This window comes from Myotis brandtii, unplaced genomic scaffold (genome assembly GCF_000412655.1).
Source record: "Myotis brandtii unplaced genomic scaffold, ASM41265v1 scaffold145, whole genome shotgun sequence".
NCBI lineage: Eukaryota > Metazoa > Chordata > Mammalia > Chiroptera > Vespertilionidae > Myotis > Myotis brandtii.
The window spans coordinates 558,716-578,862 of NW_005355204.1; the positions used below are offsets into that span (position 1 = coordinate 558,716).

The 20,147-nt window shown below is 46.0% G+C and overlaps 1 protein-coding gene across 1 annotated transcript in view; it reads left to right on the plus strand.

Annotated features, from left to right (window-relative positions):
- The window catches only part of UBE3C (ubiquitin protein ligase E3C), a 112,891-nt gene that overhangs the window by 10,263 nt on the left and 82,481 nt on the right, over positions 1 to 20,147 (plus strand). Inside the window, exons 3-7 of the mRNA XM_014535567.1 lie at positions 2,157 to 2,210; positions 4,136 to 4,210; positions 6,607 to 6,753; positions 8,952 to 9,067; positions 15,563 to 15,720. Of these exons, the coding sequence (XP_014391053.1) occupies positions 2,157 to 2,210; positions 4,136 to 4,210; positions 6,607 to 6,753; positions 8,952 to 9,067; positions 15,563 to 15,720 (550 nt within the window). The remainder of the gene's footprint in view (positions 1 to 2,156; positions 2,211 to 4,135; positions 4,211 to 6,606; positions 6,754 to 8,951; positions 9,068 to 15,562; positions 15,721 to 20,147) is intronic.

Genomic DNA, 20,147 nt, shown 5'->3' on the forward strand with positions numbered 1-20,147 from the left:
GTCTTTTCGTTGTATTTTTGAAGTTGTTGTGGGAGGCAGCAATTTCCGGTGTTTACCTATGCCGCCATCTTGGTTTCTCCTAAAAAGTTTAAGTGTACTAATTTTTCTAAGAATTCATTTATAACATCTTGGATCTTTGACTTTATTTTGTATTAAATTTACAAAAATAAAATGTCTATGCTCTATAGTCTGGAACAGTTCTGGGGAGGGGAGGCTTTTAAAAAAAAACATATTTTTATTGATTTCAGAGAGCCTATCATTCTAATATTGTTACGTTTCACATTGTCCCACAGCTCCCTTAAGCTGTCCTCCTGTTTTTTAATTGTTTTTTTCTTTTTTGGTTCTCTAATTGAGTGATATTTTCAACTGTCCTCTAATTCACTGATTTGATCCTCAGCTTCCCCTAATCTGCTGTGTATTCCTTCCAATGTATCCTTTATTTGTATTATGTCATTCTTTATCTCAGACTATTCTTTTTTCATAGTTACTATATTTTTTTTCATACTGTTGAGCATTTTTAACATCATTACTCTGAACTCTGTTTCAAATAAATTTCTTATCTCTGCTTTATCTCTTCTTCTGGAGAATTTGCTAGGTCTTTCATTTGGGGGTTTCTTTGTCTCCTCATTTTGGCTGCCTGTTTGGGTTTGTGACTCTGTATTAGGTAGATCCTCTACACCTCTCAATCTCTAGTGCAGGACAGTGTCAAACGCTGCTCCTGGCCAATTAGATCAGGCAAAGACTCAACCCCTCCAGGGACTACCTCTGTTCGCAGACTGATAGGATTCCACTTTGAAATTGCTCCCAGGCAATCGTCCTCATGTGTAGTGAGAGTTTTTTTTTAGCAGGGTGGGGTAGTTGCTTCTGGGTGGAGGCTAATTGTTATTTTTAGTCTCTTAAGTGGCCTCAGGGCAAGGTGTTTTCCAAAAGGGTGTGTCAACTGTCTTACCCCCCAGGCAAGGCAAATGTCTGTGTGGGTTAGATGTTCTCCCCTGCATGAGGGAATGACTCAGCATAGGAAACTGGGGGTGTCTGCCTTCTGAGTTCTAACCTCCGAGTCCCCAGTCCTGGCTTCTGCTTGCACAGCTCCAGTCCACTCTGCCCTCCCTCTGCTGGAGCACAAGGTGGGTGGCTCCACAGGGAATTTTGTGTGTTGGTCCTTTAAGAGGATTCCTTAATTTCCAGCCGTCACTCCCTGGCAGACAGCAGCCTGCTGCTTTTCACAGCCAGATGTTTGGTGGGTACCCTTCTCAGTTGTGGTGCTATCTTCCGGGGGGCCCAGCTTGGGGATTAGATCCCAGAGTTCTCAGTGGCTCCCCATCATAGCTGAGATATCTCTCCGGGACTTCAGTTGCCATCTGTGAGTGCCCGCCTGGCCAGCCCTTTCACGCCTCTGCCCCTCCTACCAGTCTCTATGCCGTCTCCACTTTTGGTCCTCCGGTATTGGGGTTCTCTCCTGCCAGTTTTCTGTTGATTATTCAGGAAATTTTTCTGTATTTTAGTTGTAATTACAGTTTGTTTCTGGGAGCATGTCCGTGCAGCATCCACTTACTCTGCCACTATTTTTAATCTCCTGGTTCATATATTGACTCTCAGCTGAGCCACACTGGCCAGGTGGGAGGGTATTTTTATTCTATTTGAAATGTTTAATTGTCCCACTTATTATTTAGTCTTTTCTATGTACTGAGTAACTTTGTTCAAAATGCAGTTTTATTTATGATGAAAAAACATTAAAATTTATTAATTTGATAACCATAAAGAAATTGATTTTTCCATTGAAATTTGTTTTAAGATAATTGTAGACTTCTGTGCAGCTGTTAGAAATAATATAGAAAGATTCCCTCTTTGACATTGCTTCATTTCCCCTGGGGGCTGTACTTTGCAAAAGTAGTCATTGTCACAAGCAGGGTATTGGCATTGATACAATGACCAATCTCATTCATACCTCCTGTTTCACTCGAACTCACTGTGTGTGAAGAAATAGGTTTTGTTCTTAGGAAACTACTGAAGTACTAACTTTAATTAGATTTGTGACCTCTGAAAACCATTTAACCTCTTGTGCCTCAGATTTCTCGCTAAGTCAGTTGGTTTGATTGGATGGTCTTTAGAATCCTTTTTGGGTCAAAACATTCTATAATTTTTCTCTTTATGTTTAGGAAGAAAAGGCTTCTCTTTTACATCGTACTCAGGAAGAAAGAAGAAAAAGAGAGGTAAAAACAGTTTTTTAATCTTCTATAAATAAGTATTTTTTAATTCTGGGTTTTACTGTTTTTTATATATATATATGCATTTGTTCAGTGTGATGGAATATATGTATATTTACGCGTATATATTGAGCTTTAGAAACATTTCTAAATGTTGGATTTTACAGTAAAGCATTTATCCTGACACCAATGTAGGAAAGATGGACAAAAGGGCAGTCTGTGGATTATGCGGCATTCCTAAAAGGCATGAAGTACCCAGTACTGGGAGATGGAGTACCCAGTTTAGTGTCAACCTGAGTTTGACTGCTGACCCTCAGTTTCTGCATCTTTAAAACAAGAGAAATTCTCACCTGGAAGGTTATTGTACAGGTGCACGTGAAGGCTCTTTCTTAGGGCTGGCCACAGCAGGCTGTCAAACGTGGTACCTGCAATGTTTTAATGATGATGAATACATTATTTTGCTAGGTCACTGAAGACAGTCTTAAGTCAGTAAAAATTGCAGTTTTCTGCTTTGAAACAAAGATGTGACCCTTAAAATAGGTGTTTGTATTGCCTGTCTGTATTCTTTAAATACTTAAAACCAAAACCTAAAAAAAAAGTCACTATTCTGGTGGGATTCTGGAAAACAGTCTGCAGTTCCTCAGGTATTAGTTTCACTCCTGTATTCACCCAAGAGAAATGAAAACGGTTTGTCCATGCAAAAACTGTTCATGAATGTCCATAGCAGTATTGCTCATAGTAGCCCAAAGTGGAAGCACAAATGTCCATTGGCTGATAAACTCAACGTGAGGCAGCCATACAGTGGATATTAATCGGCCATAAAAAGGACTGAAAGACTGATATGTGGTACAATGTGGGTGAACCTTAAAAAACGTCATACGCCCTAGCCGGTTTGGCTCACTGGATAGAGCGTTGGCCTGTGGACTGAAGGGTCCCGGGTTCGATTCCGGTCAAGGGCATGTACCTTGGTTGCGGGCACATCCCCAGTAGGGGGTGTGCAGGAGGCAGCTGATCAATGCTTCTCTCTCATCGATGTTTCTAACTCTCTATCCCTCTCCCTTCCTCTCTGTAAAAAAATCAATAAAATATATTAATAAAAAAAAAAGTCATACCAGCCCTAGCTGGTTTGGCTCAGTGGATAGAGTGTCAGCCCATGTACTAAAGGGTCCTGGGTCTGATTCCCATCAAGGGCACATACCTGGGTTATAGGCTCTGATCCCTGATCCCTCAGGCCCTGGTTGGGGAGTGTGTGGGAGGCATAGAATCCATATGTCTCTCTCACATCGATGTTTCTCTCTCTGTCTCTTCCATGCTTCTTCAAAAAATAAATAAATAAATAAAAATAAAAATTATTTTACAACAAACACACTTCATGCCAAGTGAAAAAGCCACAGCCCGACCAGTGTGGCTCGGTTAAGCATCGTCCTGGGCACCAGTTTGAATCTCGGTTAGGGCACGTGCCCAGGTTGCATCTCATTCCCTAGTAGGGGGTGTGTAGAAGGCACCAATCAATGATTCTCATTGATGTTTCTATCTCCCTCTCTCCCTCTTCCATCCTCTCTCTGAAATCAATAAAAAGATATATATTTTTTTAAAGTCACATATTCTGTGATTCCACTATATGAAATAGCCAGAGTACAGACAGAAAGTTCAAGTGGTTGCCAAGGGCATGGAAGTAGGGGAAGCAGGACAGGGAATGATGGTGACTGCTAATAGGTACACGGTTATTTTGGGGAGCGGGTGATGAAAGTGTTCTAAAATTAGATAGATGGTTGCACAAATTTGAATATATTAAAAATTGGTGATGATACAGTTTAAAAAGTGAATTTTGTGCTATGTGAATTATATAGTTGTAATTTTTAAGTCTTTACTAACTAAATGTTATTTTCACTGATTCTGACCGACTGTCCCCTCCTTCCTCCTTTATTCAGGAAGAAAGGCGAAGATTGAAAAACGCAATAATTATTCAGTCATTTATTCGAGGCTATCGAGACAGAAAACAGCAAGTAAGTCTGTTTATAAACTGAGAATGGTCAGAAAGGCATGTGAGTGCTTATCTATAATAATAAAAGCATAATATCCAAATTGACCAAATGACCAAACAGCAGAATTACCATCCGGACGACCACGCTATGACATGCACTGGCGCCAGGCCAGCCAAGGCGGGTGCGATGCAATTGGTAAGGGGGCCCGGCCATCGCCCCACGATCGCCCTGCGGAGGGAGGCCCAGGCTAGCCAAGCGGTCACACTCCACACCTGTTGCCTGCAGAGGGAGGCAACCGGTGGCAGGGGGAAGGGGTGGCAGTGCTGCACAGATGGTAAGCAGCGGCGGGGGCAGGGCCAGCTGCCGGCAGCTGGGGGAAGGAAAGCCCTGATAGGCCCTGATCGCCAGCCAGGCCTAGGGACCCTACCCAAGGGGTCCTGGATTGCAATAGGGTGCAGGCTGGGCTGAGGGACCCCCCCCCCGCCCATGCACAAGTTTTGCGCACCAGGCCTCTAATCTAGTAAAAAAGAAACATGCAAATTGACCGTACCTTTGCTACACCCCAAGCCACACCAACCAGCCAATCAGAGCAACCATATGCAAATTAACCCAACCAAGATGGCGGCCAGCAGCCACGGAGCTGGAGCAAGAAGGAGGCTTGGTTGCCCCGGCGATGGAGGAAGCCAAGCTTCTCCCCTGCCCTGGCTGGCTCTGGCCTCTGCTGAAGGCAACAAAGTTTCAATTATAGAAGAAAAATAAATCCCAGATATCTGCTTCTAGCCAGCCTCCACTGGGAGCTTGGGTGGCTGGGGGCTGTGGCCAGCCTGCAAACAGCCATCAGCCCCTCACCCAGGCTGGCCAGGCACCCCAGCGGGACCCCCACCCTGATCCGGGACACCCTTCAGGGCAAACCAGCAGGCCCCCACCCATGCACCAGGCCTCTATCCTATATAATAAAAGGGTAATATGCAAATTGACCCTAACAGCAGAACAACTGGGAATGACTGGTCACTGTGACACACACTGACCACCAGGGGGCAGACACTCAATGCAGGAGCTGCCCCCTGGTGGTCAGTGTGCTCCCACAGGGGGAGCTCTGCTCAGTCACAAGCCAGGCTGATGGCTGCCAGTACAGCGGTGGTGGTGGGAGCCTCTCCTGCCTCCTCAGCAGTGCTAAGGATGTCCGACTGCAGCTTAGGCCTGCTCCCCGCTGGTAAATGGGCATCCCCCAAGGGCTGCTGGGCTGCCAGAGGGATGTCTGACTGCCAGCTTTGGCCCGATCCCCTGAGGAGCAGGCCTAAGCCAGCAGGTGGACATCCCCCGAGGGTTCCCAGACTGTGAGAGGGCACAGGCCCGGCTGAGGGACTCCCCCCTTCCCGAGTGCACAAATGTTTGTGCACCGGGCCTCTAGTCCTATATATTAAAAGGGTAATATGCAAACAGACCAAACAGCAGAACAGTGGAACAACCAAGAACAGTGGAACAACCAATCAAACCGTAATATGCTAATGATATTCTAAGGCTGCTCAACCGTTCACTATGATGTGCACTGACCACTAGGGGGCAGATGCTCCGACTGGTAGGTTAGCTTGCTGCTGGGGTCCAGCAGATTGGGACTGAGCCAAATGGGCCGGACATGCCCTGGAGCTCTCCTGTGGTCCCTCCCCGGCAGGATCATGACCAGGTAGGGTCCCTCAGCCTGGCCTGCACCCTCTCACAATCGGGGACCCCTCAGGGGATGTCGGAGAGCCAGTTTCAGCCCAACCCCGCAGGCCACTCCCCTTGGGAGGTTGCCAGATGCAGGGCTCATGGCTGGTGAGTGCTGCTTTGGCAGAGGGAGCCTCTCCTAATCGGGACTGATTGGGCACGAGCCTGCAGCAGGTACAGTGGGGCCAGGATGAGCAGGAGCGGCAGGTAGGAGCTGCAGGCGACGTTGGACAGTGGGTTTCGGCCTGATCCCTGCAGGCCACCCAGAGGAACCCCACCTGTGCATGAATTCGTGCACTGGGCCTCTAGTTTTAAATTATGACCTTGGATTCCTAGATGTGGAATCTATGTTGTATGTATTTCTGTATGCCTGTTTAGTGAAAGTTAATGTTGATAATAGTATTTCCCCTAGTAACTAGTTTTTTATTCGTTTAGATTTACCTAAAGATCTATAGGTAGGTGAGGTTTCTTAAAATAGTAAAATACAAACATGCCAAACCACAGGTAAAAATCTAAAGAGGAGAAAGTGGTGGAAGACTGTCTTAGTGGGCATTGAAGGGTCTGCCATTACATTCCAGGTGTTTGGGTTTTATTTAACTCCACGGCAGTGGCAGGATAATTGCCCGTTTCCCCAGTCCTGTGAGAACACTTACATACACTGCCCACCGCAGTGGCGGCCTGTGTGCTGACTGTGCGCTGTTCTGTTTCAGTACGCAATTCAAAGAACTGCATTTGACCGCTGTGCTAACTCGTCCCAGGCTGGGGGCACACTTTCCATTGCCAATGGTCCCAACCTGACCCTTTTGGTGAGGCAGCTTCTGTTTTTTTACAAACAGAACGAAGACTCAAAACGTTTGGTGAGTGTTAATTGTGTTTTCACTAACCTAATTTTATAGAGTCTCCAGTTTCTAAAATGCAGTCAGATAACCCTCCACTGTCTCATCTTCATGAACTTTTCCTCAGCGGGAATAGGTCATCTTTGTGGTGATATGTTTTACCTCTTAAAGATCGATGTAAATTTTCAATATGGAAAATTTCAAATATTAGAAAAAGTAGAATAGTGTGCTGAGCCATCCACCACATACCCATGACAGTCATTGACACCTGGTTTCATACAGAACCCTCCACACCTGTGCCTTTGATCACTGTGAAGGGAATCGTAAATATCATAGCCTGTTATCGGTAAGTTCTTTAGTCTAAATTCCAAATTATAGGGTCTCTTTCTTAAAACAACCAAAATATAATTGGATAACTGAACTACTTAAATTGTCTAGGCCAGTGGTCGGCAAACTCATTAGTCAACAGAGCCAAATATCAACAGTCCAATGATTGAAATTTCTTTTGAGATCCAAATTTTTTAAACTTAAACTATATAGGTAGGTACAATGTTATTAACTTAATTAGGGTACTCCTAAGGCTTAGGAAGAGCCACACTCAAGGGGCCAAAGAGCCACATGTGGCTCGCGAGCCGCAGTTTGCCGACCACGGGTCTAGGCTTCTGATGTTATCAGTGATGAGGAGCAGTGTGAGTTAATGGTGGGAGTACATAGGGATGCACAAATGAACAGTCGGTGCAGAGGACAAAGGCATACCTTCCAGCTTGGCCAGTGTTTGGCTGCAGCTCCCAGCACTGCTTTTGAGCGAGCTGGGCTGGACCGTGCGAAGAACGTGCCATAAACTAGAGCCAGTCTAGGGGGCAGTGCCAGTGGCTCCACCCCTCCCCCTCACCCCCCACCCTTCGCTCTGGACTTCTTGAGTGCTGGCCCTTCCAGGCGTCTCTCTGAAGTTTAGAGGAAGCAGCATCAGGAAAATACCACAGCAGGTCGTCCTGGTTCCATGTACTCTGGTCTGGTAGAGGGAAGATCACCACGAGCTGACAGGCAGTGTGAGGGGCGGTCAGCCTGTTGTCTCCAAGCACCCTTCCCTTAGGAATTGCTCCTGCCTCCTCCAGGTATAAAGTCTGGTTGCTCTCCCAGGGGTTCCACAGGTGCAGCAGGCACAACTGGAGAGCTGGGAGGGGAACGCCCATGCTGACTCCAGGCCCTGAGCAAATATGAGGCCAAGCCTCCTGTGCAGAGTCTGAATCAGTAGAACTAAATGCCGTCAAACCTGGTTAATGTGACAAGAGTGAACTTGATATTCAGTTTGCAAACAAAAATATAAACACAGTAAATCAGTTACACATGGGGAAATCTCCTGGCCAGTCTTCAGATTCCCTGACTTCCAGTGTGTGTGTCAGGCGCTCTGTGCAGGACTAAGCATAGAGCTCCCCATCCTCACCCCCTCCCTTTGTTTATTTCAGTGACTTGACCTGTGATCTGTGTTACAAATAAAGTAGAAGCGATTCCTCATTAGGTATTGAGTTTTCAGAGTCATCTGTGGCAGCTGCATCCATACAAACAGGATGCGAGTTAGAGATCTATCTGATATTTGCTGAACTTGCTGAGGTGATTCTGTGATCCTGACTTTTCCCCCAGCTGCATTGAGGCACAGCTGACAAATAAAAATGTGGGTTATTTAAAGTGTAAACCGTGATGATTCTGTGTACATAAACACTGAAAGGTTCCTGCCACCTAGTTGAGGAACAACACATCCATCACCTCAGCGTCACACACCTGAGTGCCTGCTGGGAGCAGTGGGCCTGAGTGCCTTTCCTGCCAGAGCTGCCTGGAGCACCCAGCAGGAGAGGGTGCTGGGGACACGTGCCCTGTGTGACTAGTCTCATCATTGGGGTTGCCTGTATTTGTAGTATGGATTGCTCATTTTTCAAATGTACTGTTTCTGTTTCAGATTTACATGAGTTTTAAGTGTACTTTGTTTGAGTAATAAATTTAGTAATTTAGCTTACTGCCGGAGTGCCATTTTAAGGGACAATTGACAGCATGTGTATACCGCTCAATAAAACCTGACCCAGAGGAGTCACTTCTCACCATGCCTGATCGATTGGTGTTGGTTACATGTCTGTTTACCACCTGAGGGGATTTGAAATGTTGGTGATTTGTCACAACTAGCTCTGTGGATTGAGAGTTGTAATCTGTGTGTTTTGCTGTTTCAGATATGGATGTATCAGAACCTCATTAAGCACAGCTCTCTGTTTGTCCAGCAGTTGGATGGATCCGACAGACTTACATGCTTATTTCATTTAAAGAGGTTGATGAGCCTCTGTTGCAGGTAACTCTCGTCGTCGTCGGCAGTGTGTGTAAATGTGCTGATCCCTTTGAATGTCTGGACAAGCACCTGAGACAGTGGGGTTTTATTGTTTGCTTTTGATACGATTAAGTATTCTGTGTGTTAAAATTTTTAATCGTGGTGAACATGGCCTGTAGACATTAAAATGTAGGTCAAAGTACCATCCAGGGGATATTTTCTTTCAAGTGTGCCCTGGGATAACTGTGTGACCCGGCAGAGGCCTGGTGTCAGAAACAGCTGGAGCACTGCTGCTCTGAGCCCATATATTGTTCTGAATTCTGCTCGACTACGCCAGCTGTAGGGGCAGGTTCCTTCTCGAACCCTGCCCATTGCACTAACTGTCTGGTCTGAGCCCCTCTGCCAGGGACTGGACCTCTTGGACACCAGGTCTTAGATCGAGAAGCCATGAGAAGTTCTGGGTGTATATAAGAAAGCCTTTATTATAGAAGCCAGTGGCCATATAGCCATCATACAAAACAGTCCTTCACAGCAGTCCCATACAGGAGCCACACACCGGCTGGTGAACAAATATATCTTTCCCACAAAGGCAGCATTTTTAGCCTCTCTACCCACAGCTATTATCTGAGCAGCTGCACACTGCCCTTAGACTCACTGCCTCACATAATATTGGCACCTGAGCTCTCTGGCCTCAGTAGCCTCTCCTGCCTCCCCAGCCTCTCTCTCCTCTTTAGCATACTAGCTTTACATGGCAGCCATATCTGAGCTCTCCATGAGCTCTTAGCCTTTCATCGTAGCAGCACCAGCTCTCAGCTTCATCTGCCTCGTCTGAGCTCACTAGCCTTAGTAGTATCTATACAAACAGTCCTCGGGGTTCGTTGGACTCGACGTACGTCGTTTCGTGGTTACGTTGCCATCTCCCATTTATTTATTAAAAAAAAAAAGTTCCGTCATTTCGATGTATGTACATATGTGCTTTATGTTTTTCATCATTTATTTACCACAAGTAAAGGTCAGGAATTGTTATCTTTCTTTTAAATTTTTTTTACTGTTGGACTTCATTACTGCTGTGTATGTGCTCTATTTGAGTGACGTAGGGGCTTATGTAGGTGGATTCCGACTTACAGCGAAAATCGCGTTACGTCACACCGTAGGAACGGATCTCCAATGTAACCCGAGGACCTACTGTATATAATAGGCTAATATGCTAAGTGTGCAGTGACCACCAGGGGGCAGACCTCAATGCATGAGCTGCTGTGACGCATACAGAGAAATGACACCACGGACCTGGCGCCCACAAAGCAACACTTGGCTTCCCCCAAGTGGGACCCAAGCCCCACCACCACCCTGTGGCACAAAATGCGGCTCACAGTCCAGCCCAGAAACGGTCGCTGTGGGCGCTGGGTAATGACGTCACGTAGCAACACCTGGCTTCCTCTCCCTTGCGACAGGCCATTTAACAATAAACGGCACCTAGCTACGACTAGCCTCCTTGAAGTTTCTTCAGCTCCAAAACACAACTTCCTTTATAGCCAGGGGCAAACATTTCACACTTTAACCAAATGTCTGTGAAGCGTTTTCCCATGCCTCATCTCATTTGATCCTCACAGAAGTCCTGGAGTAGGTAGACAGGATACTCAGTGGAATCCTGTTTTCTTTTCATTAGCTCGAAAATGATTTAGAACATTTAGAAACCTGACCCGAATGAAAAGAAGTTAAGAAATGGTGGACCTTGAAAATGACTTCAGGTTTTCTCACTGCGCAGAATATAGTCAAAAACTGCTGCAGTTAAATACTTTACCCTTTATTCTCCCTGTGTGACTTACAATAATAATCTGCTTCATGTTGATATTTACTACTGTGTTACTGACAATTACCTGAAAGAGAAGTTGGGGTGCTTCACTGGGCTGGAAAAAGTTTAGCTACATCAGAAAGCAGGTCTAATTAAGCAAGTTTATTCTATAGCTATAAAAGGCTAAGTTGACTCGCACATGCGCGCAATACATATTAAAGCTCTCACTGGCACCAATCCCACATGTGTGTTTCGATCTGCATTGTCGATTGTGAATTTGGTTGACACTTCTGTTATAGAGAAATGGTGAATAGCAATATTTAAATATTTCTTCTAATTTCCTTTCAATGTGCATGAATCTGTGCACTGGGCCACTACTACTTTAATGCTACTTAGACAAAAGAGGCCTCATTCCAGTAGTTACATCCATCATTTGGGTTATAGAAGGGCACAGTGTACCGTGAGATATCTGTGGCCTTGCGTCTGCAAATGGTATCTTAGTCTTGAACATTCTCATTCAGATTCCCATGTTCAGAGTGGCCTTGGCCATCCAGTGTACTATCAACAAGGCCTTGAGTATCTGGCATCTGGCATCATTCCCACACCTGGTTACTAGGGAATGGATTGGCCAATAGCGAGGCCTCCTGCGGTGAGAACAGTTCTGCTCTCCAGGGCCTCTGCCTTTGAAGCCTGCCTTTTGCCAGGCTCTCAGTGTGACTTATGCATGAACCTGAAGTAAGCCATTTCCATGACTTGCTTGGATTCAGTCTACAAAATCACATGTTTCAGGGATGTGAACTGTTAGTATCTAAGTGAAAGAGCAAGTTTGTATTTTCGCCATCTTTATACAATTGCTGTATCTGCAGTAGCAGAAGTTTCAAATGATTCTGAGCCTGGATACAATTTCAATTAATTTTCTAGAGGCTGCATTAGAAAAGCTTGTTTAGGATTCCTCTCAGAACTAGGCCTCATTAATCCTTTGAGTGCCAACCAGTATCCTAGGAACTATGCTAAAATTGCCAAGCGTGTCTCAGACACTGCCAGGTGGCACCCTGGTGAGAGCCAGTGCTGTAGTCCAGTGGTTCTCAACCTTCTGGCCCTTTAAATACAGTTCCTCACGTTGTGACCCAACCATAAAATTATTTTTGTTGCTACTTCATAAATGTAATATTGCTGCTGTTATGAATCATAATATAAATATCTGATATGCAGGATGGTCTTAGGTGACCCCTGTGAAAGGGTCGTTCGACGGCCAAAGGGGTCGCAACCCGCAGGTTGAGAACCGCTGCGTAGTCAGTGTGAACTGTTAACAGGTGTCATGGCAGGTGGTGTGAGTCCTAGCGGCCACACTGGAGACACCTGGGGAGTCTCCCGGGATCGGTGCGGCTGTGGAGGGAGAAGCAGCTCTCCTGTTAAGGTGCAGCTCCCGGGTGGGGATTGGCCTCTCGTCAGCACCACCGTTCACCCCATGGGTTTGGCATTTGGGTGATGCTCTGTACCTGAATCAGTTGAAACGTTCGTGGTTGATAAAATGCCGGTATTTTTTCTCACTTTGTTGTTCCATCAGGGACTGTTGGTTGGCATTATTTGTGCCTTTCCCCTTTAGTCCCAGTAAGGCCTCCTGTACTTAAAAAATACAGTGTGTGATGGTCAGCTGTTCCTTGTGATGGTCATGCTGAGGTGGAGGGAGCCCTGTAAGGAGCGCCTGTGTCCTTCGACATGGCCCCAGGCATGTTTTGAGAGCGTTTCTGCTTTCTGTGGCCACAGTGTCCTAGGCTCAACTGTCCTTCCCAGGGAAGCCTGGGCCGGGCTGTTTCCTCTGAGGAACCATGAAGCTTTAACAAGACGAAAGTAGAAGCACTGTGTTAGCAGTTTATTTCAGGTGCGTGATGTTAACAGCCAGCAGTTTCACCTGCCGCGGGACATTGGATTTGGGTGCTCTGGAAGTTCCAGAGAAAGGGTGTGGCTGGCTTCTGCTCTGAAGGTCTCCCCATCCTGCAAGAGTTTAAGCTTACTTTGTAAGAGCTAGGAAAGTAGAGTTTTGTGTTTGAAAGAGGATGTGAATAAGGTAATGAATGAATGGATAGCATGGAAGTTGATGCTGTGTAACTTTAGGATAAGTGGGACTTGGGGCCGTGTAGTGTCAGGAGCCAGCCTGCAGGCCAGACGGGCGTCACTGGGTCTCATTCTCCTTGCTCATAAGCTGAGGTGTGTTGGGTAAGACAGGTCCTTCCAGGTCCAGTAGTTCAGTTCTCTACTGGCTGGTGGGACTGGTGGCTAAACCTCTGCAGCAGTTCTCAACCTGTGGGTCGCGACCATCGGAAAACACATATAGCATATCAGATATTTACATTACGATTCATAACAGTAGCAAAATTACAGTTATGAAGTAGCAACGAAAATAATTTTATGGTTGTGGGTCACTACAACATGAGGAACCTGTATTAAAGGGTCACGGCATTAGGAAGGTTGAGAACCACTGGAATGGTCTCTGGCCACCTCAGTCCTCAAGTGTCCTTTTTCCTCTCCTTGAACATGGCGTGTTCCAGTGCTGGGGGCCAGCCCCAGGGGTCCAGGGGTTCCCAAAGGTGTGGACGGAGTCGGCGAAGAATGATTTACACGGAAACAGCGTTCAGAACTCTCTAGCTCTCCTTAGTCTCCGTGGATCTTCCCTGTGCCTGGCTGAGGCCACATAGAAAGATCCCAAGGCAAGCTGAGCCTTTATTTTATAGTGAGCGGTAAACAAGGTAGTGGTTTCCATAGTTACACAGTTATTGTAAGTTTCACTTGTTTACACTGTTCTCGTGAGTTTCACTTGTTTTTGTTCTTGTTGCACTTCACTCAGCCCATTAGCTTCCCGAGTAAGATCTAGGGAGCGTTATAAGGTCAAGCCTAATTATGCTAAGAGGACTGTGCCCTCTAAGCTGGGAATTGTTTATGACTTTGCCCACAGGTCAGTCTGAGGCTTAACCCCATATCAGCTCCCCACATTCCAGGTGTTGCCATGGGAGGTAGCATCTCTGCACCTCTCGGGACAGGGCTGTTGCTGCCATCCAGCACAGCTCTTGGAGTCCACGCTGTCTGGGTGCCTTCTATTTCACACTGACATTGTGAGTACTTGCTTGTCTACAAATTTATGTTGAAAGTAAAGGTAATTTGCCCAGCTGGTGTGGCTCAGTGGTTGAGTGTTGACTTGTGAACCAGGAGGTCACAATTCGATTCCCAGTCGAAGTATATGTCCAGTGTGTGGGCCCGATCCCCAGTGGAGGCATGTGGTAGGCAGCCAGTTGGTGATTCTCTCTCATCATTGATGTTTCTCTCTCCCTCTCCCTTCCTCTCTGAAATCAATAAAAATACACTTTAAAAAAAGAAAGTAAAGGTAATTTTTTAGAAGCTAGTGAATGTTGACATTGCATTTCTTCTTAGGTGGGCCTCCATTAGGCACAACCCTTGGGTTGGCTTTGAGGGTCTTCATTTATTACGGAACTTCATGGTCCCTGCTGCGCGCTGGGCCCAGTCTGCAGCGCAGGGCTTGACAGGCAGAGAAGGGCGATGCTCTCCTGGAGCTGGCAGCTCATGGCGGAGACGGAGCAACATCCCTAAGTAAAACAGGAGTGTCTTTATGCAGACACGGTGAACGCTGACTAATGAGAGGTGTTGAGGAGGAAGAGGGAGGAATGGTGAATACTGAGGAGTCCTGCAGAGGGAGCACAGCCCCGGAATCTAACCTGGGGAGGCTTGTCCTTGCGTGTTCACAGCAGCTTCATGTACAGTAGCAAGAGGGTGGATGGCCCTGGTGCCCACCAGCACGTGAGCAGGTGACACAGGTGGTGATCTGTGCAGTGGGCACTCGCCAGAATGTGGTCTAATTTTTTGACACATTAAATGAATCTCAGAAAGAACCTAGACATCCACACTGTACGGTTTCTTCTATAAAATAGTAGAAAATGCAAACTAGTTTATATCGACAAACAAAGTTGGTTGGGTTGGGAGTTAGAGGAAGGGGTTGACGGGAGGGGTCAAAAGTAACCTTGGGGGAATTACGTAACATCTAAGCCTTCCCTTCTGCCTATAATTTTCATATAGTTCTCTTTAGTCAAAATAATAGATGAGCCCTAACCGGTTTGGCTCAGTGGATAGAGCGCCGGCCTGCGGACTGAAGGGTCCCAGGTTCGATTCCGGTCAAGGGCATGTACCTTGGTTGCGGGCACGTCCCCAGTAGGGGGTGTGCAGATATGTAATACCCTTTGTAATACTTTAAGCAATAAAAAAATTTTTAAAAAAATAATAATAGATGATTTAGGGCCAGAAATATAGGTTAACTTTTCTGCGGAGTGGACATTGCAAGGATGGAAAGTCTTGACGTCTTTGAAGGAGATAACAGGCCCTTTAAAGAGAAGAGGCCCTCGCTGCGTTGCATTAGCTGCAGTCCATGGACCACAGCAGTTCGTACGCTGCGTTTGTGGTCCGCACTCTTTCCCGCCTGTCTCTTAGTGGTGGTGCACTTTTCATCTCTGTAAGCCCAGTGCCAACATACTGTTTGGCACGTAATAAGGATTCAAAAAAAAGTGTGAATGACAGAAAATTTGCTTATTTTCCTGTCTGTCTGAGTCGGCCTCTTCCAAAGACATTCCGGTAGGAGAGCAGAGTGGCTCGAGCACCAACCTGAGGAAACGGCGATGTGTGCTATCAAATAAGTATGTGAATCCCTTTTTTCCTTTTTACAGGTTATTGCAAAACTGTAATGATGACAATTTGAATGTTGCACTTCCAATGAGAATGCTTGAGGTGTTTTCATCTGAGAAGACTTACTTACCTGTTTTACAAGATGCTAGCTATGTGGTGTCAGTAATTGAGCAAGTTTTGCACTACATGATTCAGAATGGTAAGTGGCGGGCGGGTCCGAGCTGGGCTGAGCTGGGGCTGGCCTTGGGTGAGGTGAGCACACTTTCTTTGAGCATCGCCTGGGACTTGGCACAGAAGCAGCATGCACAGTTGAGGGAGCATGTGCTGGTGGTCGCACATCCTGACATCTGCCCTTGTCTCCACCCAACCTAACATTTGGAAATGTGTTCAGTCTCTTCACTTGCGTTTTCCCATCGCTTGTAAGTGAAGCGAGTTAGTGTACGTCTTCTGCCAGCCGTCCTCCTGGGCACACTGGTCACACGCTGTCTGCAGTGCAGTGGCCAGCCCTCCATGGCCGTGCTGCACTGGGACGGGCAGATCTGCCAGCGGGACCTGTCCCACTGCGACGCGGTCTTGAGGCACCACCTTAGTTCATAGAGGAGAGGAAGACACGTGGTGTATTTTATTTTCTTCCCAGCCTGCTGGGACAGCTTTGTGCACTGATGCTCTGAAGAGGATGGCCCTGGGGACACATCAGTGACATCATTTGGAGAAAGACTATGAAATGCATATGATTTTACAAGGTTTATGATCAAATTAAATAGTATAAAATAAAACAATTTAAAAATCTGATTCCCAGTGTTTCCTCAGGTAGAAAGTCAAATACTTCAGGACTTGGACTCCAGAGTATTAGTTAGCATTAAAAATATGTATTATAAGTTCTGGGAAGAAGTTCTTGCTGATAAAGCATAAGTAAGTTTGCTTTTGTTTGCTTGAAGTGATGGACTAATCTGGATTAAATCTAGCTAATTTAATCCTAATGTTAAAACTGTAAAAATTAATTTAAAGTCTTATACATCTCAACCTTACTGTTTGGCTTAGGTTTTTGTTTTTTTTTAAAAAGACACCCTTCTTAGTTTGCTATGAGATTAGGGAATTAGTTAAAAAGTAAATTGAAATTGATGGAATTTGATCTTTTAAAAAACAAATTAGTGATAATCAGAAATGGTCCATTGTTTTCATTGCTGTATCTAGTATATTGATTTAAGAATAAGCATTTAATTAGAATTTTTACTTTTCTTGTTTTCTAAAAGTATAATGAAAACTAAAATACGCATTAGTTCAGAATGTGTCTAGAAATGGGAAATGCTTCAAAATCGTGCACTGAAGCTGCTGCTTCTAGCATCTTTGTACCATAGCCTTTCTTCAGCTGTTTTGGTAAATTACTTTCTGACATTATTCTATGAAATCTTAGCAGTCGCGTTTCACTGGTCACCACTGTCTGTGAGGTGCTTAAGAAAGGGGGTCTGACGATGGAGCACTGAGTGGTCATTGCTTGGTGTTCATGACTTGAGTGCACATCTGGGTCCTACTGTTTTCAGGGGCAAAGCCAGCAATGGCTGTTTCCCAGGTGCACCGCCAGGTGTGTCTGTGCAGTGCTGAGGTGTTCACAGGCGGCACCCCAAGAGTGGATTAGAAAGAGGCACATGTTTCTAAAAGACTAGATGATTTGGGTCGTTGGTGATACCACCAGAAATCCCACAAAAGCTTAGAGAGGTTGTGAAAGTCATTGCTTCTATTCACATGGAGTTGCCTTTTAAACAGATTCCTTAGTGCCCATTTTGTGATCCATAAAGATACAATTTTCTCTCAAAGGAATATAAGTCCCTGGAGAAAAGGCTGATTCCAGATCTCATTGAGTAGATGAAAAAGTGAGACCTGGGTCCCAGGAGCCCCCCAAAGTCCACTCCATTGGCCAAAAAGAGGGCAGCCTGAGTATTGGCCAGAGAGAGGATAGTCTGAGTATCAGGATGACAATGCAGTGGGTCAAAATACATCAGTATGTTTAAGTCCATGAGTCAGCAAGATATTTCAAAACAAAACTGAGAGGTTCCGGTCAAGATGGTAGCATAGGGAAACATGGGACTCACCGCCTCCCATAACCACATCAAAATTACAACTAAAATACAGAACAACCATCATTCAGAACCACCTGAAATCTAGCTGAACAGAAGTCCTACAACTAGGGAATTAAAGAAGCACATCAAGACTGGTAGGAAGGGCGGAGACATGGGGGGGCGGGGGCGCGGTGGAACCAGCTGCTCCCACACCCACATGTGGAGGAATATCTTGGCTGTGGAGGTTTTCCTGAGGTCCGAGGGGTCCCCGCCCCACACCACGCCATCGTTCCAGTACTGGGAAGATAAGTCCCTACAACTTGTGGCTGTAAAAACCAGCTGAGATTGTGGCTGAGTGAGGGTGTGTGTGCGGGGAGGGGAGGCTGCAGGAGTCCAGGCAGTTCCTCTTAAAGGGCCCAGGCATGGACTTATTCAGACTCATTTCATTCCCTCTGAGCTCCAGCGCTGGGGCAGCAGCGTGAAAGGAACCTGGGACATTCGGGGAGGAACTAACTTGTCTGGAATCAGGGCAAGAGCTGGAGGGGCAGCTTTCTCCCAGACAGAAGTGCTGGCAGAGGCCAGTGTTCCTCTGCTGAGCTCTCCCTGCCACACTGCAGAGAGACAGGCACCATCTCCGAACCTCCATCGGCCTGGCCCGCACTGTTCACGCTGTGCTGGGGATGCTCTGAGACCCCGCCCCCACCCCCCCACTACTTGCAGGCTCATCTAAGTCAATTCCAATGGCTTTTCGTTTCTTTTTTTGATTTTAGAGAGAGAGGATTGGAGAGGGATAGAAAGATAGGAACACTTTTTTTTTTTCAGAGGAAGGGAGAGTGGGGGAGAGAGAGTGGGAGGGAAATATCAATGAGAGAGAAACATCATTAATTGGCTGCCTCCTGCATGCCCCCAAGTGGGGATTAAGCCCACAACCCCAGCATTATTCCCTGACTGGGAATTGAACCAATGACCTCTTGGTTCATGTGTCACCACATAACCACCGAGCCACACTGGCCAGGCTCCAGTGGCTTTTCCATACACCTGGTCTCTCTTGCCTCATGCTTTGAACTTTCCTAAAACCTCTCAAATAAGCAGGAGCTGGCCTCAGCATGCCCCGTACCTCTCAATAAGAGGCTGTAGGCATGGCACTAACGGCAGCCCACCCTGGTTCATAGCTTGGTCTCTCCTGGACACCTCCAAACCCAACACAAGTAGCAGCCATCTGCAGGTTGCCTTGCAGCTCTTGCTGTGTGGCCCTGTGCAGGGCATAGGCAGAGGCTGATTTTGCACCTCCTGGGAGGCCTGAGAATCAGTACACCCAGTGGACAGCTTTGACCACACCAGATTACAAGCCTACCACCTCCACAAGTGACACACACCAAGTGAAGACTCAGTGAGCACCAGCACCCCACTGAAGCAAGTCCTGCTCCACAGGGGTGTCTCTTGCACAGCAGCTCGTATGTTATAGTTGCAGCTGTTCCTTACAGCAAAGTGGCCTGGGGGTCAATTCCTCTCGATGCCACCATCACCCAAGGCTCAACTACAACAGGATGGTGCACACAGCTCATACCGGTGCGCCTAGAGCTCCCATCTCTGGTAACTGGGGGACTGAGCCACTGGGTCCTACAGGATACCTAGCCCAGGAGACATAGCAGATCTTCTTAATACATAGAAACAAACCCAGGGAGACAGCCAAAATACAGAGTCAAAAGAAACATGTCACAAATGAAAGAAGATGAGAAATCTCAAAAAAAACTAAATGAAATGGAAGCAAGAAAACTACCAGATACAGAGTTCAAAACAATAGTTGTAAGGACGCTCAAGGATCTTAATGAGAGCTTTAAGGGATTTAGTGAGAACATCAACATCATAAAAAAGGATATCAGCCAGAAATGAAAGCTATACTAACTGAAATAAAGAATAATTTATAGGGAATTAATAGTAGAGTAGAGGACTTCAAGAATCAAATCAAGAATTTGGAATATAAGGAAGCAAAAAATACCTAATCAGAAGAGCAAAAAGAAAAAAGAATCCAAAAATATGAAGATAGTGTAAGGAGCCTCTGGAACAATCAAGCGCCTCATGGGGGTGCCTGAAGAAGAGGGAGAGCAAGATATTGAAAACCTATTTGAAAAAATGACAGAAACCTTCCCTTACCTGGTGAAAAAAATTGCCATACCAGTCCAGGAAGCACAGAGTCCCAAACAAGATGAACCCAAAGAGGCCCACACCACGGCACATCATAATTAAAATGCCAAGAGCAAAAGACAAAGAGAGAATCTTAAAAGCAGCAAGAGAAAAACAGTTACCTACAAGGAAGTACCCATAAGACTATCAGCTGATTTCTCAACAGAAACTATGCAGGCCAGGAGGAAGTGGCAAGAAATATTCAAAGTGATGAAAAGCAAGGACCTACAACCAAGATTACTTTACCCAGCAAAGCTATCATTCAGAATTGAAGGTCAGATAAAGAGCTTCACAGACAAGAAAAAGCTAAAGGAGTCATCACCACCAAGCAGTATTACATGAAATGTTGAAGGGTATTCTTAAGAAGGAGAAGAAAGAAGAATCT